This window comes from Mesoplodon bidens (assembly GCF_964165515.1).
Source record: "Mesoplodon bidens genome assembly, chromosome: 16".
Taxonomy (NCBI): Eukaryota; Metazoa; Chordata; class Mammalia; order Artiodactyla; family Ziphiidae; genus Mesoplodon; species Mesoplodon bidens.
Window position 1 is genome coordinate 53,224,506 of NC_138173.1, and position 18,984 is coordinate 53,243,489.

General features: G+C 32.2%; 1 protein-coding gene across 3 annotated transcripts in view; it reads right to left on the bottom strand.

Moving 5' to 3' along the window:
* CSMD3 (CUB and Sushi multiple domains 3) overlaps positions 1-18,984 on the bottom strand; it is a gene marked incomplete at both ends in the record, with an annotated part of 1,095,706 nt that overhangs the window by 116,598 nt on the left and 960,124 nt on the right. For all 3 annotated transcript variants that reach the window (XM_081258479.1, XM_081258478.1, XM_081258477.1), the window contains 2 exons: positions 508-577; positions 1,675-1,793. In XM_081258479.1, the coding sequence (XP_081114605.1) occupies positions 508-577; positions 1,675-1,793 (189 nt within the window). The remainder of the gene's footprint in view (positions 1-507; positions 578-1,674; positions 1,794-18,984) is intronic.

Genomic DNA, 18,984 nt, shown 5'->3' on the forward strand with positions numbered 1-18,984 from the left:
AGAGAAAAAAAAATTAAGGTGGATAGAAATAATTGGAAGCTGCATTAAATTAGGACAAAAATTTGGACCCATACTTTCAAAGCCCCAAGTGTTCTTTGATACATCCCATATCTCAATTGTCTGTTACCAATGAAGACATCTCATGAGGTGTCATGCTCCCTTTGGTAGACTCCAGCTTCCTTATCTATTTTGGCTCAATAGTAAGCAAAAGTATATTTTCCCGATCTACTTCTACTACATCATATTGAGAAAACTCTCTGGGAATCAAAAAACCTAATACCTTTTCTCAATTTGTATTTTTAAGTTATCCATTGATATTAAAGTTTGGGGCAAAAAAATGTAAAAATTTAAAATTAAAAAAGAAAAAAAATGTGAAGCATTTATCTCAAAATATAATTTCCATAAAACCTGACAAAAGGTAAACTATATGTTTGAACAACAACATATATAAGGTGTACCTTTAAAATCTGATACAGCTAATAAATTATTTATAGTTCTTTAACTTACCCAAACAAATTGGGATTGGGTAATTCCATCTTCTCACAGGCCCAGGCATGCATGTAATATGAGAATGACCCTATATAAAAAAGACAATGCAGTTCAGCACACATTTTTAAAAGTGTAAATATAACATAGGATAGTGAATGATAATTATGAAAACAAACTTAACAATATATTACATTTTAATATTTTTCAACATTACTGGAAATATTAGTGTGACTTAAAACAAGGAAGGTGATTACATACACGTGATAAAATGTAAAAAATAACAAGCTTTTGGTAGAAAAATTAAGACTCTATATCACATTAAAACTGTGGTTTTAACGTTGTTCTACCAAAACATTTTCTACTAAGGTACTGCGATAATTATATGAAGGAAATGCCCATATACATAGTGGTTTATAATAAATTACAATAATATTCAAGGTGAGACAGATTAAAAAATGATTATAAAATTCTTTCATAAAAATTTGAAAAGTCAACTGAGGTATATTAAATTTTAAAGAGCAGAAAAATTTGATTTCACTTCTGAGACTAATAATTTGGGATACAAGTTTAAAGACTATAAATCATTCATTTTTACTTTTCCTTCCTCTAAGGAATTTATTTACTTAACATGTGAAATCATTTCTGTCTCAATTTTTTTTTTAATTTCTTAATAGGTCTATGCTTTAGGGAGATTTTTATGAGGTCATAAATTGAGACCTTCTAAAACACCTATAAAAGAGTATTAATATAAATACGTAAAGTCAGAATATACATTGCAAATCCACAGTTTTAGCAAAACTTATTTGTAGTCAATTTTTACTGATTTGGGGAATTTATTATCATGGAAGTTTCATTTAATGCTTTAATTATCACTTTCATTTTTATTTCAAATTCTGAAAATCCAGGAGTTCAGTGGTCACATCCAATGTGAACAGACAGAAAAGTGAAGATTTATTTTGATTCAAAAATCATTTTTGGTTATTTGCAAACACAACAAATTTATTCATTCCAGCAATTTCTCTCATGAATATCTCACTGACAAACTGAATACCTTTTGATTTAATGTTAAATTATGCAGGCTGAGATCAATATTGTTTTATAACCTGTGTATTATCAATTATTAGTCTGTTAAAATATTCTGAAAGGGTAATGGAAGTCAAAGCTAAAATTTTAAAATAGACTTACCTGAAGAGAATAGCCTTGATCACACTGAAAGGATACTACATCACCAACCATGTATCTGTCTCCAATTTTATTCCCACTGCTAGGAGTTTGTGGTTCAGGACAGGAATCCAAACCAATAGCTAAGAATATTTAGTGATAATAATATAAGTAACTTTCAAATGATGAATGCTTAAATCATGCATATTAAATTACCAAAACTGAATATTGGTGTCATTAAAACTAGGTTTTACATTGAGACATTAAGCATGTTCTGTGAACAAGATTTAATGGTATATGGTTAGAGCAATGTGCTTTGGAACTCCACCACAGAACTATTTCAATTTTCATGGCACCAACCATTAATTAGCTGTGTGATTATACACGAATTCTTCTTTAACTCACAGCCTAAATGTCTTCTGTGAAACAAAACTAAAAATTCCTAAAAAAGAAAATCCCTAAACAAAAATAATAATAATAATTTATTGTGATAATAAAGTGAAATTATATCTGTAAAACATTCTTAGTAAAATGGCTAAAAAAATTATTTGTTATTTTGTCCATATCACCTGGTACCTTCTTCTGAGAGGGAGAGTATGATATAATTCAAAACACTTCCATTATTTTTACACCAACAACTTATTTTTCAACATAAAAGAATAAAAGCATACAAAAGTAAAAGGTTTTTCTAAAATGATTCATTTAGTTTAGCATTTTTAATTGAAATATAGTTGATTTACAATGTGTTAATTTCTGCTGTGCAGAAATTTTATATCCTTTTCCAGTATGGTTTATCACAGGATATTGAATATAGTTCTCTGTGCTATAGAGTGGGACCTTGTTGTTTAGCAATTCTATATATAATAATTTGCATCTGTAAACCCCAAACTGCCACTCTGTCCCTCTCCCACCCTCCCTCCCCCTTGGCAACCACAAGTCTGTTCTCTATATCTGTGAGTCTGTTTCTGTTTCATAGATAAGTTCATTTGTGTCATATTTTAGATTCCGCATATAAGTGGTATTATATGGTATTTGTCTTTCTCTTTCTGACTTACTTCACTTAGTATGATAATTTCTAAGTCCATCTATGTTCCTGCAAATGGCATTATTTCTAAAATGATTCATTTAAAGGAATAAAAATTGTTTGATGTTTTTGCCAAAACATTTTTCAAACATGTGAATGTATTATTATTAAAATCTTTTTATTTTCAATAAGAGTCAATGTTTATTATCTATTTCTCTGTAGTTCACATTGAACTAATCTAATACATATTTGAATGGAGGAAGCAGTCACCACTCCAAAATCATTATATATGTGTGTGTATATATATATTCATTATAAATATTCACACTATATATTTATTTATTAAAAAACATTAAAAACTAAATTCTAAAGTATGACTATATCGTATATATTCCTTCACTCTTTGACCATGTTATTTCCCTCTGATAGATGCTCTCATACATAACACCACAGTCTCCATCACCTTTGTTGTATTTGACATAAACTAATAATGAATAATTATGTAATTAGTTGTTCAATGTTTATCCCCCTCTGAGAATATAAGTTCCAGAAGGGCAGCTTGAAGCACAGAGTCTTAAGCAAGCACTCAATAAACATTTGTTGTATAGAATAATGAATAGTATATAAAAGAAAGTGCATCCCTATTTTATTTCTTAATAAATACAAATGTCAATCTCTGCAAAGGGAAGATAGTTTATCTAATAACATAATGGTCAGAGTAGCTAAAAATGATGTCACATTAAAGGATAGAAAATTAAATAAAAGCACTGACATGATGGAGTTATGGTTAGATCAGAAAGTAAGGCAGTAAAGAGGAGTAAATTGGCCATTTGGGAATTCATTTGAGGCAGTCCTAAAGGAGATAGGGTCATGTGGACTGTAATTCCAATGTCTGGTGTTGCAATTAGCTAGGTCCCTAAACATATGTCATATCCCACATTTCTTGGTTTTTTGTAATCTTGAATTTATAGAACTAGGAAAGATAAGTTACCATTAAGTTGTGACCTACTGTTAAAATTTTAAGGGTTACATGTCCCACTTCCCCTACTAGATTTTGAGATCCAAGAAATACAGAAACTGTCTTATATTTACTTTCATCTCATTCAACACCCACTAATGGGACTTACACATTAAATTCATCTGATTTCATAGAGCCCTTTTTAAGAATTATTAATCAAAAAACAGTTATGATGTAAGCATATATGTCTTGTCAGTATGATTTCACTTTCCTTTGGTACAATCTTAGTTACTTGGGAGTCCTGAACAGTACATTTATTACCCTTCACCATTAAGGTCATTTATGTGGTCATTCTTGCTGAGAAGGCCAAATTTAGTACACGTTCATTTCTCTTTTCTTTCTATCAAGTACTCCATTCAGGGTCATACACACAGAAAACTATTAATATCCATAAGTGGTGATTTCCTCCTCTGGGAGGATAAATAAAACTACGACACAGTGATGCCATAGAATATTGAGAGACTCATTTTTAAGTGATATTTTTCCATAATATATACAGACATAGCAAAATATTTATGAAAGAGTTTTAACTTTAAAATGTGATATAAAACTCTATAAACTATGCAATAACAATTTCGTAGGTTAAAAATTCTTATATGCAAATAATCACAGGGAAAAATAACCAAAAGGAAATACGTGAAATATTAGCAGTGGTTATGATCTTGATATGAGATTATTGGGTTTTTTTATGTGTTTTCTTGTATATTCCTGCATTTCTGAAATTTTTATAATGGAATATAAATAATAAAATCACTTATCTATTAGATGAATTAGTATTAACAGAGAACTTGGGGATACAAGAATATACTGCTTTCTATTTTTCTAGAAGAGATTGAGTTGGACCTGCTAATCTGTTTAATATGATTGTCTCAGGGAAGAAACCAAGGTAATGAAGTAATAGATAAGAAACAGAAGTCATATGTTGATGATCTCTCTCATTTTTTTGCATTCAATTATTTTACATGCACTAAAGAAAATAAAGCAGAGATATCTGAAAATGCTACAGTTCCTATTTTAAAGCCATTTTTTAATTTACAAAACTGAGTGATTAAATAGTTTAAAAAATGTCTTCTTTAATAATTATTTTTCACTTCTTTATAAGTAACAATAGCAATAACTTATTCATAGGAATCAACAAAGAAAAGGTATTTGTAAAAGTGTTACAAAGGATTCTCTCCTACTTAACCAAGCCAATCAGCATATTGAGTCATTTTCATCCTTATGAGTGTAAATTTTGTAAAATTATGTCCTTGGCAATCAAAGATGCTCTCTGAGTGAATCTTTTTAATGGGAATTAGATCAATTAACTAGGTGTTGTAGCCAAAAACAAACAGAAATGAATACAGGGACAAATCTATATCAAAAATTGCACAGAGTTAATTACACCTGCTGTCAAATTACTGTGGTTAGTTACCCTGGCTGAAAACATTAAAACCTCAGTTCTTCAATTTCCAACATTTATTTATAAACAAAAATTATTCTTTCCAATTCTGACCACAAGGCAACCTGGAGGAGAAAATGGTGTTAATCATATCATTTATATCTGATCATTCTGAATATATATATATATATGTATAGTATTCCATAATGATTTTAATGAGTCTTTAATGCAATGAGAGAGGGAGACAGGAAGGAGAAGAAAGCTAAATTATTTCTAAGACTCCCAGTAACATTGTTTTGTAAAAAGAAAAACCCCTTCATGAATTTGACATGACAACCCAGGTATAAATTTATTGAAAATGAAGACCAAACATACTGGATTTGCATTCATGTGAGAAAAGAACAGGAACTGAACCACATCTTTGAACAAGAGGTTGTATTCAGTGATGGTTAAGATCTTGTTATTTTAAACATATTTCATGTCTTCAATTTAATTTTTTTTCTCTAAATAATGGATACAAGTAACCATTATTTCTATGTTTGCACCATATTTAAGGGTTTTTTTAATATGCTAGAATTATCATTTGGCATTCCATATTTATCATTATAACAGTTTGAGAATAATGTAGAAGTTGGTGATAATCAAAGGGTGAATTCAGTATGAGCTGGGCTACTAGTTTCTGGGCTTGTAGAAATCAGCAATGATAAGCATGCAGACTTTTTTCACCATAATGTACCTTGGATTAATTAATTAATCTACTAAAGAAAATTTGTCAAATGCTATTGTTACATGTAATTGAATGTCAATTAAATTCTTTTAGAAGGAAAAATTCTGACTTCCAATAGTCACTGATTAGCAGAGAAAGAGATTTACTATCGTTTACCTTACTTAACATTTAACTCAGCATTACTCTGAGAAACTAATTGAATATTCAATAATAGATACTACTTATCAAATTTTAGCCTACAGAATAAAGATAAGTGAAACGATAAAATAAATAGAATCTGGCATGTAGGTACCATTCATTACATAAGCAATTATTGAGTACCCATTGTGTACTCTTATTGTGTTACATACATGCTGGAAATGCAAAGATCAATTAGCAACATAAGCAACCACGCTCTGAAGAAATTCTTGGTGGAGAAAGAGAGGGGGTTGGTTTAAAAGATGATTTCAGTGTAGTTGAACAATCACAATATATGAAGGTTGTCTTCTGTTTAAATAATTATTTCACAGGAACTAACCTATGTGAATACCAAAAAATAATACATTTTACCAATTCATGATAATGAAGGGGAAGGTGAATATGCTCTCCTGGCATGTTAAATGAATAATGTTTTAAATAATTTTTCCTTGTTTTATGGAAAAAAGGAGGGAGTGTTTTTTGGTAAAACATACTGTAGTGTTTTGGGAAAGGCAGCAAGAAATGAAGCTGCAAAGGGAGGCAGGTTGCAGGTTGTGTAAACAGTCTTATAATCTTAACCAGTGTAGAAAGTTGTAGTTTCCTTCTGTGAGTAATGGAGGGAAAATTCAGTTATTACGAACACAACCTCTGTCCTCTGTGTGCATCCTGGTTTCACTAGTTTCTTGCTTTTTTTTTAATTTTTATTTTTATAAAGTCTGAGATGATTTCTATGTCTCAGTTCCCTCACCTATAAAATGGATGCAAAAATGTCAACCAACTTCATAGGAATATGGTGATGCATAAAGAAAACAATGCATGCATAACACTTAGATAGTCGCAGGAACATAGGAAGCTCTCAACAAATGTTAACTGGCATTAGTGAATGGTTTTAAGCATGGAAGTGAGGTTGTCCATTTGTATTCTATTAAGGATATTTCTTTTTTCTGTTCTCATGAAAATATGTCTCTGTATGTTTAAGATCAATAGGTCTCACATAAATACTCTAGGAATATAAAGAACACATGTAAAGATTTCTATAGAGGGCCCAAAACTTAAGTACCTTCAGTTTCAGAATTAATTCACAATGAAAAGTTTCTATATACAGCTAAACATATTGGCTTTTCTATGAGAAAATCCAGGAGACCAAGAGCAGTGTTATTGCCTCAAGATATAACCAGAGAAACTTTAGGAATACAAAAGCACAATGCTTTCCGAATTCAGAAACTTAGGCTGAGACATCTCTAAGTTAACAGCACAAAGACATGAAAAGTTGACATGAACATGAAATAAATTTGGTTAAAAGAAAAGAGCAAACTATGCTAAAACTAGAATGGCTCTATATGATTAAGGAATTAAATGTGTTTATAAAGATCAATTACACTTATTTTCATGTAATATATTCTAAGTTAATGGCAATTTAGATTAGAAATGACAAATATTAATAATTTAATTTGGGAAGGATGTGTTTCTATAATTAATATTTTATGAGATGATATGCATAAATTAGAACAAGAAAATTAGTTTAGGTAAAAATATAAATCTTACAATCACTATTTTTCACAAATAATCAATTATGTAATTATTCCAAAGGAGGAAAACATTTTTAGTGATGATAAAAATAAACTCATTAAGACCTAATGCATTGTCTTAAGCATGTTGCTCAAGGAAGGAGAGCAGTAAAATAACTACTGTGCTGAATTGAAATCTTTTGTAATTTATAAGCTACAGTTAAATGGATACATTTCTGAGCATTTAATATTTTATGACTATTTTTATGATTTGGGTATTCAGACTAGCCCTCTAACTATTGCACAAGATGAAGAGATGTTTTCAGACCACCTGAGTTTTCACAAGATTGAGAGCGAAATTACTAGTGGCAGGTATCATGAGCACTCTCAGGTGTGGGAAGAGAGAAAAATCTATTCATTAAGGTAACATTACCTTTGTCTTCCTCAGAGACCACATCCTGAGATCTTTGAGCATCCCTAAATTTGTAACACCATTACTGCATGAAGTTTCTCCTTTTAAAATATGGACACTTTATAAGTTCAAAACCAAAAACTGCTCATTGATTTATTGATGTTCATTACCCCTCTAGGATTCTCCAGTAATGAAATTTATATGTGTGCCTCTACAAATATTAGGAAATGTGAGGGAAATTACATATGGATATTACAATCAAATAGTCATTTCAAGATTGTTAATGATGAGGCTGGACCAGAATTCAAGTGGCAAAGCAACTAGAAGCTACAAGTTCTCTTTGTGGAAACCTGTTAACAACTGATATAATTAATGGCCTTTCTTGCACTAGGGACATTTTCCCTAGCAACAAATACATTTGTGCAAGACATGCAATTATAACCAGAATCATATATGTCTAAAACACACACACACAAATTGAAGAATAGATTCCCATCTCTCAATGCTCTTGTGGATCAGGAAACAGAAAAAATGTGATAACTTTACACAAGAAAAATGTTGGAAAAAATATATTAACTCAGAGCAGCTACATCTATTCACATGACTACTAAACCAGTACACATTCCCACCACAAAGAATGATGTAGCTTCATGTCAAATTATGATAGCCCATATCAGAAAATGTAAATCAGACTCTCTTAACAAGTGTTTCAGCTTATCTTGATTAAGCAGGGAAAACTGTATTCTCTAACCTCTGAAACTCTGGTATGTTTGCCTTAGCTGTAGTTGTGTCTCCTAAGGTTGCTAGGCAAACATATCTTCTTCTTTCTGCCTTCTTTCTCTTCAACGTTCAATCCCTTTTGTTATTAACAGAAAGCAAGATTGACTTTTTTTCTTAATCTTTTCATTAATATTGGCTACTTCATTATAGATCAGATAATTTGTTAGCATAAAATTAATAGAATTCATCAAAGTTTCAGAAACATGTAATTGGAGTAAATTTCCAAATTTATATTTATTACCTCACTTTGTGTGTCCGTAACTTAGAAAAAATGCTCTGATTTGTGGAACAACTACAACCTCTAAGAGAGCATAGTTTGAGCAGTATGACCATAAATGTTAAAAAACATATTCATGAAGGTGGTCAAAAGGTACAAACTTCCAGTTATAAGATAAATAAGTGTAATGTACTAGGGTTGCAATGTGCGACATGATGGCTACAGTTAACACTGCTGTATAATATACAGAAAAGTTAAGAGAGTAGATCTTAAGAGTTCTCATCACAAGGAGAAATTTTTTCCTTTCTTTTTTTGTATCTATATGAGATGACAGATAAACCTGTTGTAGTAATCTAAACCTGTTGTAGTAATCATTTCACAATATATGTAAATCAAACCACCATTTCGTACACCTTAAACTTAAACAATGATGTATGTAAATTATTTCTCAATAAAACTGGAAAAGATTTTTTAAAAAGTATGTGGAGACTAAAAGGTAGAAATATTAATCTCTATTTTCTAGAATTTTATTACTCAATTTCAAATGTTCTTCTATCTATGGAAGTTAAAGATTCAAATAGATATAAAAATGGGATTCTAAATCATTTTTGTCCACTACAGTATATGTCCTCTGAAGTATCTATCTGGGATATGTGAGTATTAAGAGAACACTGAATTTATAGTTTAAAAGAAAAAAAATCAGTTTTTTAAATTGATTATCATAGTTTGATTAACTTCTAAAAGCCTAACTGGTAAATAAACAAGTTTTACAGGGCATTCAACCCATTTCCAATCTTTAGGAAAACAGCTTTCAAAGCTATCTTGGTATTTGTCTTATGTATATGTATAGCTGATTCACTTTGTTATAAAGCAGAAACTAACACACCATTGTAAAGCAATTATACTCCAATAAAGATGTAAAAAAAAAAAAAAGCCATCTTGGAAGACAGGTGTCTAATCCTAAATTCAGAAGTTCCTAGAAGGGATTACATAATCTTTCAATAACTGATACTACCATTTAACACGTTTTACTGCCAGAAAAAAAGGCTTTACCCAAACTGAACTTCTCTTCGTGAATCGCAATGAATTCTCTTCAAAATTCCTATAGAACATCCTTAGTCTACTGACTAGGCCTGTACTTAGTGTCCTAGTGTGGTAAGAAAGGATTTTGGCTCCCATGATGTTACACTGGCAAGCATGCTACGTTACATGGCAAAATGAATTTGTGGATAAAATTAAGAAGGCTAATAAGCTGACCATAAAATATACAGGTTATTGGATGATTACTGGATGATTTTATATATATATATATATGTAAAATGTAGTATCCATTTACCATTTTTTCTTACATTGCAAGTAGCACCAAATGCACCTTCCATATAAGTTTCATTCTTGAAAGCTTATACCTATACTGGCATTATCATTGGTTAAATTGGGAAGTACTTTTGGTTCCTAGATCCTACTGCAAGGTGTGAGATCTAATATTATAGATAAATAAAAGTGTTATGTTGATTTTAATTTATTTAATTTAATATCTAAGATCTAAAAATCAAAGAAAAAGTCTAAAAAATTAAAAGGCCAGCTCTCCAAAGGAATAAAGCAAAACTGTGATCATATACAAAGTGATATCTAAAGTAAAAACCAAAACAAAACACCAGAAACCTAAGAACCATCCTCTACACTTCTCTCTCTCTCATCTCCAACATCTAACTGGCCATAAATCTTTCAATTTTACCTTACCATCTCCTGCATCTTTTAACATTTCATTTACACAACCACAATAACCATCTTCAGTTTCTCATTTGAACCACTGCTACTCCTTTCCTTGGTCATATTCTCTTCCTGCAATGCATTCCCCACTTTCCAAAATAAAAGTGCCTTTGAAAATTCAAAACTGACCATGTTACTCCTCAAATTGAGACCCTTCAAAGAATCTCCTCTTTCTACAAAATAAACCTGTCATCTCCTTAATCTTCTGGCACTTAAAATACAATGACAAATACAACCAGTCATGTGGGTTCATCTCATTATCAGGAAAGGATGATGTTTCTTGAGGGTTTACTATGTACCTGGCCCTATGATAAACACTTTACATGGATGATCTCATTTAACTCTGACACAATCTTTCAAGTTATATGCTATTATTATCACATATTATACATGAGGAAATTGAGTTCTTAGGGAACCTTACAAATCACCTAATGTCACATGGCTATCAAATGACAGTTCCAAGACAGAAACTTAAGTCTGATTCCAGGATAAAGTATCTTATGTCCACCTACATCCTAGGAGGTCCCTTCAAAGTAACAAGCTATCTCCATATATATACTTTAATTCTTGTCTGCCAAAAGAACTTAGATTTGTCCTTTTGTGAAGTCTTCCCTGACTCCACCACCAGGAACCCCTAACAGTTTTGATCACTACCTTCTCTGTGTCATCACCTACATTATACAAGATGTCCTCATACCTTGGCCATTGTGAGAGTAATCTTGGAAGGTTGATGAAAAGTGCAAATGCTTGTCTGAATCACATAAAGACTGACAATCTGTTAGGGTGGAGTCTCATCATCTGGATTTTTAACAAGATTTCAAGATAACTATAGTGCACAATTATCTGAGAAGTACCAATTTATCTAAACTATAGTTACTGTGTTTACACTGTAATTTTGCAATTATTGCTACTTGCATGTTCTTACTCTCAGTTAGTCTGAAGCTTTTTTTTTTTAGGGCTGGGTCTTATGCAAATATGCAGCACTAACACCTAGAAAGTATACCTAACATTTAGTAGGGAGTCAGCAAAAATTTAATAAACAAGTAGGTTTGTGCTTATATTTTGGAGGCAATAAGGAGATGGAAAATTATGGGAGGAAATTGTTGCCTTTCTTCAGTGGATAATAGGAGAACAATGATCTCAAGTTAAAGGAGAAAAATTGCACCATATGATAAACATCAGCCATTTGTCAACATTTCCCTTTTAAGAAAATACAAAGCAAGGCCAATCTGTCTAGTATGTGCCATCAAATAATCTAGCTTGGTTTTTTTCTGAAAACCTCATGAGTGGGTAGGAAAATCAGACAGAGAAAATATTCACTTGCTAGAAGGAATCTCAGCCAAATTTCCTTTTCGCAAAACAGAAGAACATCTGCCATGTTTCCTGAAACATTTATTACTTAAAATATTCCTTTAGGAATTCAGAAAGAGTCCACTTTCTTGTTAAAAGGAAAAAAAAAACATGAAATCTGTCATTTTTACAGCAAATCTTAATGTCTTTTGCATCTGTTGCTGGTAATCATAGTGTGATTATGAGACTGTTATTTCCCCAATGTGATTACTTCCTTATGTTACCCTGTGGGCAGAACTGTTATATCATGGGTTGTCAGAAATGAAATACCAAAGATGTTTAGTGAAATAGGTGTCTTCCCAATGGAGAAAGCTAATATAACTACCTTGTTTATAATACACACACACACACACACACACACACACACACAGTTATTTTTCCCAGTACCCAACTGCTTAAGAATTTTGCTTTTTCTAAATATTGAAACAAATTAAAAATTATTTTTCTTAAAGTCCTTGTTTATACTCATTTAAAAAATATAGTTTTTTTTTTCTTACAGAAGATATTGTGTTCTTACATCTCAACCACTGATTTGGGAGGCTTCTGAATACATAAGGATGTTCTTCAAAAATTTTATGTCTAGTTAATACAATCTGTCTCCACAAGTGGACAGACTCTTGCATTACCACAAAATATTCTTCCACTAAGTGGATATTACCATTTTGAAACAGAAATTAAGGTGCCCTTTCCTCAAATAAGTCAGATTATTTGCAAAAAAGTCATTGTGTTTGGGTATAATCTCTCAAGTTTCTGGAAATAAGACACTCAATTTGCACCGAGTGAACAGACAGACTTTGAGATTACCCTGCTGGACACTGTACCAAAACCACAGCTGTTCTACCCAGCATTTGATCCACCAAATCCATTGAAACTGCTTTTCAACATGTTATTGACAAAGCAGCTGAAAGTGCATGCCATAGCTAGTTTTATATATTTGTCTTTAAAGACTAGAGCAGTGGTTATTAGTCATTTTAATTCTGTAAAGTTCTATTTAAATTTCCTTGTTCAACCTTTCCCCATTCTCTTGTACTTACTCAATATTTTGCAAATACTATGTTAATGCCCTTATTGATTAGACAATAGATTTGAAAACATTTAGAATATTCCAAAATCTGCTTAATTAATTAAAGTAACAGTAGGCATTCTTCGGCACCAATTTCTCTACTGTCCACTAAATCTACCTCTTTTTCCTCTCCTCTCTTAATCTGTTCTTCTCTCCTATTGGGCTCTTTTTCCCCATACTTTCTAACTTTCTTTTTCTCATGTAATTCTCTACATTTCTTCATTTCTCTATTTATAGTTCCCATTTTAATTCAGGTTCACTGACATTGTTTAAAAACAACACACAAAACTGGAGTATATTTTTCAGACAATATTACCACATGTAACTATTTAGTGAGGCATTTATTTAATTTCTCCAAAAAGAAAGTTCTTTTCTACCTGGAGAATATTTTAACTTCTTCTGTTAAGTTATAATTTGATAAAAATTAATGTTTTAATATACTTTTATAAGCTCTTTGTAGTACTGGTATTTTTATTATATTTACCTTAATCCAGGGATTATTTTAGAATTTTGTACCTATTAAAAGAGAGCATTCACTTGGACTGGAAGAATGAGTATTGTTAGAAGGGCCATACTACCAAAAGCAATCTACAGATTTAATGTGATCCATATCAAATTACCCATGACCTTTTTCACAGAACCAGAACAAATAATCTTAAAATTTATGTGGAACCACAAAAGACCCTGAATTACCAAAGCAATCCTGAGGAAAAAAACCAAACTCCTCCGAGACTTCAAATGATATTACAAAACTAAAGTAATCAAAATGGCACTGTGTTGGTGCAAAAACAGACATATAGATCAATGGAATAGAATACAGAGCCCAGAAATAAACACACACACCTGTGGTCAAATAATCTTCAAAAAAGGAGACAAGGATATACAATGGAGAAAAGGCAGTCTCTTCAGCAAGTGGTGTTGGGAAAGCTGGACAGCCTCATGTAAATAAATGAATTTAGAACACTCCCTCACACCATATACAAAAATAAACTCAAAATTGTTTAAAGATCTTAATATAAGATGTGACACCATAAAACTCCTAGAAGAGAACATAGGCAAAACATCTTCTGACATAAATCGTAGCAATATTTTCTTTGATCATATTCCCAAGGCAAAAGAAATAAAAGCAAATATAAACAAATGGGACTCAATCAAACTTATAAGCTTTTGTACAGCCAAGGAAACCATAAACAAAATGAAAAGACAACCTATGGATAGAATGGGCATCATCAGAAAATCTACAAACAACAAATGCTGGAGAGGGTGTGGAGAAAAGGGAACCCTCTTGCACTGTTGATGGGAATGTAAATTGATACAGCCACTATGGAGAACAGTATGGAGGTTCCTTAAAAAACTAAAAATAGAATTACCATATGATCCAGCAATCCCACTACTGGGCATATACCCAGAGAAAACCATTATTGAAAAAGACACATGCACCCCAGTGTTCATTGCAGCACTATTTACAATAGCCAGGTCATGGAAGCAACCTAAATGCCCACTGACAGATGAATGGATAAAAAAGATGTGGTATATATATATATATATATATATATATATATATTATATAATATATATATTATATAAATAATAAATATATATAAATATATAATGGAATATTACTCAGCCATAAAAAGGAACAAAATTGGGTCATTTGTTGAGACATGGATGGATCTAGAGACTATCATACAGAGTGAAGTAAGTCAGAAAGATAAAAACAAACATCGTATATTAATGCATATGTGTGGAACCTAGAAAAATGGTACAGATGAACTGGTTTGCAGGGCAGAAATTGAGACACAGATGTAGAGAACAAATGTATGGACACCCAGGGGGGAAAGTGTCAGGGGTTGGTGGTGGTGGTGTGATGAATTGGGCCATTGGGATATACATGTATACCCTGATGTGGATAAAATTGATGACTAATAAGAAACTGCTGTATAAAAAAATAAATAAAATAAAATTCAAAAGAAAACCAAAAAAAAAAGAAAAGACAACCTATGGAATGGGAAAAAATATTTGCAAACAATGCTACTAACAAGGGATTAATTTCCAAAATATACAAATAGCTCATGTAACTCAATATCAAAAAAAACCTTGAAAAAACAAAAAAAACCAATTAAAAAATTGACTCAAGACCTAAATAGACATTCCAAACAATTCATACAGATGGCCAACAGACATATGAAAAGATGCTCAACATTGCTAATTATTAGAGAAATGCAAATCAAAACTATAATGAAGTATCACCTCACAATGGTCAAAATGGCCATCATCAAAAAGTCTACAAATAATAAATTCTGGAGAGGGTATGGAGAAAAGGGAACCCTCTTACACTGTTGGTGGGTATGTAAATTGGTGCAGCCACTATAGAGAACAGTACGGAAGTTCCTTAAAAAAATAAAAACAGAGCTACCATATGATCCAGCAATCCCATTCCTGGGCATATATCTGGAAAAGACAAAAACTCTAATTCTAAAAGATACATGTACCCCAATGTTCATAGCAGCACTATTTACAATAGCCAAGATATCGAAGCAACTGAAATGTCCACTGACAGATGAATGGATAAAAATGTCTTATAGGGCTTCCCTGGTGGCGCAGTGGTTGGGAGTCCGCCTGCCGATGCAGGGGACATGGGTTCATGCCCCAGTCTGGGAGGATCCCCCATGCTGTGGAGCGGCTGAGCCCATGAGCCACGGCCACTGGGCCTGCACGTCCGGAGCCTCTGCTCCGTGACGGGAGAGGTCACAACGGTGAGAGGCCCGTGTACCGCCAAAAAAAAAAAAAAAAAAAGTCTTATATACAATGGAATACTACTCAGCCATAAAAAAGAACAAAAGATTGCCATTTGCAGCAACATGGATGGACCTAGAGATTATCATACTGAGTGAAGACAGACAAAGACAATTATCATATGATATCACTTGTATGTAGATTTAAAAAAATAATACAAATGATCTTATTTACAAAACAGAAACAGACTCACAGACATAGAAAACAAACTTATGGTTACCAAAGGGGAAATGAGTTGTAGGAGGGACAAATTAGGAGTATGGGATTAACAGATACACACTCCTATACATAAAATATATAAACAACAAGGATTTACTATATAGCACAGGGAACTATATTCAATATCTTGTAACAACCTATAGTGGAAAAGAATCTGAAATAAATATATATATAGGTAAAACTGAATAACTTTGTTGTACATCTGAAACTAACACAATATTGCAGATCAACTGTACTTCAGTTTTTTAAAAAGTTAGCATTCAGCAAATGTTTTTTTTTTTTTTTTTTTTGCGGTATGCGGGCCTCTCACTGCTGCAGCCTCTCCCGCTGCGGAGCACAGGCCCCGGACACGCAGGCTCAGCGGCCACGGCTCACGGGCCCAGCCGCTCCGCGGCACATGGGATCCTCCCAGACCAGGGCACGAACCCGTATCCCCTGCATCGGCAGGCGGACTCCCAACCACTGCGCCACCAGGGAGGCCCTCAGCAAATGTTTTTATGGCTTTGTTAAGGCCTCTCAACACAATGTTTAAAAAGTGGTGATCATCTTATTATCTTCTAATAGGATTCCACTTTGTGGTTTTTGAAAAATATAGTTAGTACTGTCCTTAGATGGCCTAAATACAGTGTCTAGTTTTTTGCTTGTTTTTCTCTTGGGTAGAGAATCCAGATATCTAATAATTCTTAAGAAGTATCCAGGGACCAGTTTGAAACTAAAGCATCATTTTGTGAACATTTACTTTAGATTATGTGAATTCATTCCTAACAAATTAAATGCCAGTCCCTATGAGTAGCCTCTAGATCATTAGGAGAGTTGGTAGTCTTATTATTTAAAGGAACTGCTCATAAGATACATTGATACACCATTTGTTCTTATGCTCATTCATTACCAATGGTAAGTTCTTTCCCACATTTTTGAGTAGTATTCAGATAACTAATATAGAAAATATTTGCATTCCCTGATTGCTCATTTTACAGAAATATCTAGTTGTAACATAGTTGGACAATAATCACAAATATAGGGAAAAAACACATTTCACGGAATAAAGTTTACACTTGATTAGGACAGAGATTTATCTCATTCATCTTCCAATCCCTCTACAGTTCTAATCAGACTTTCCTTGACATGGTTAGGTACTCAAATTTACTTTTAAAATTAAATATCATAATTAAATATGCTTAAATTGTATATTTCTAGTATATTTTGCCTACTCTATCAAAGATGTTAGCTTCTAAGACCTAAAATTGAGAGATTTAAATCCACTAGTCACTGTTTTTCCTTAAGAGTAGCAAATTCTCAATCCTTTGTTCTAAGAGGCAAGCTACTATGTATTATTAACACCTATTATTTGTTAAGATGTGGCTTAATTTCCTTCATTTATTGATATAAATATGAGGTTCTAACCAAAAGAACAGTTTGAAAAATATTATAGATAACTGGATAAATAATTCCATTAAACTGTAATGTCCCTATACTGTTTACCTTATACAAATAAAGGACCTTTTTGGCATTCAACAAAATATTTTATTTTAGAAATTTTAAAGTTGTATAAATAGACTAACAAAGTTTCTTTAATTTCTTTGCTATTATGATAATTTTATAGTTTATATCATGAATAACTATCAAAACATATGCTGCTTTTGAACTGCATCACCTATATGATGTCAAATTTCTGATTATGGCATTCCATACCTTTCAGGAGTAGTCCTGACTATATAAGCAGCCACAGTTCCTGGTGCTGTCACAAACCTTAGGCACCAGCCTACTGAACTAGTTGCAATCCTTGTAACAAGCCATGTATCACAGCTCTGTCTAAACCTGAAGTTTGCATGCTAAAAATATCTACTCTTTCTTGTTTAACTGTAAAACTCCTGGTTATTTGTTAAGATTCAACCAAAGTGTTACCTCCTATTTGAAGTATATCCTGAACTTCTTAAATGGAGCTGATTTCTTATTGCTTTCATGCACTCTACCATAAATATCTCTATTCTTGTATTCATAGCACTGTATTATTGCTTATCTCTGTCTCTTCTACTAGACTGTGATCTCCTCAAAAATGATACTGTGACATATTTATCTTTGCACTTCCCATATTGAGCATTGTGCCTATTATATAGTAGGCATTCAAAAATATTTATTGGTTGAATGAAAAATGAATGAATGAAACTTTTTGTACTTATTTGTCACTTATTTACACCACAATGATACATTTACTGTATCTGAGGTTAGCAATAGCTGGAAAACGAACCTCAACATAAAACAAAAATAATTGTCAAAAATCAATTAATTACTATTTATTTAGTACATGCCCATCGTTGTCATAGCCTCTTTTCGTTTCCACAGGGCATTTCTTTTCTATCAGATCTTCCTGTGTAAGTAATGATGTTACAATGATGGATTGAGTGGCCTGGACAAAGTGATATTGAGGAGATAGTACTCAATGGGATACCTTCAGAAAGCAAACACCAACAGAATTATAAAATGTGTACAGACCAACGTGCTACATTCCTCTATGAACATTAGCATAGGTGTAGGTATACTGATGTCAATGATATATATCAACATTACATATCTGTTATCTTTTGCTTCTAGGTGTTGTGTCACTTATTCCTTACTCAGCCAGCATATGTGTTGTGAATGCATTATAAGATTCAAGGACTGGTCTCAGTGCAAGAGACAAAAGGATATCCTAAGTGGACATGGTCCTGTACTAATGGCCAATCCTGTCTTCCTGGAGCTTACATTCTAGGGAAACAGTAAATAAACCCCAAATTTCCAAAATAATCACCCAATTACACTTGTGATAATTTTATGTAGCAAAAAATGCACTGTCTCATATATGTATTTAATTAGAGTATGTATGCCTTTTTTTGTGTTTGAAAGTTTTCTAGG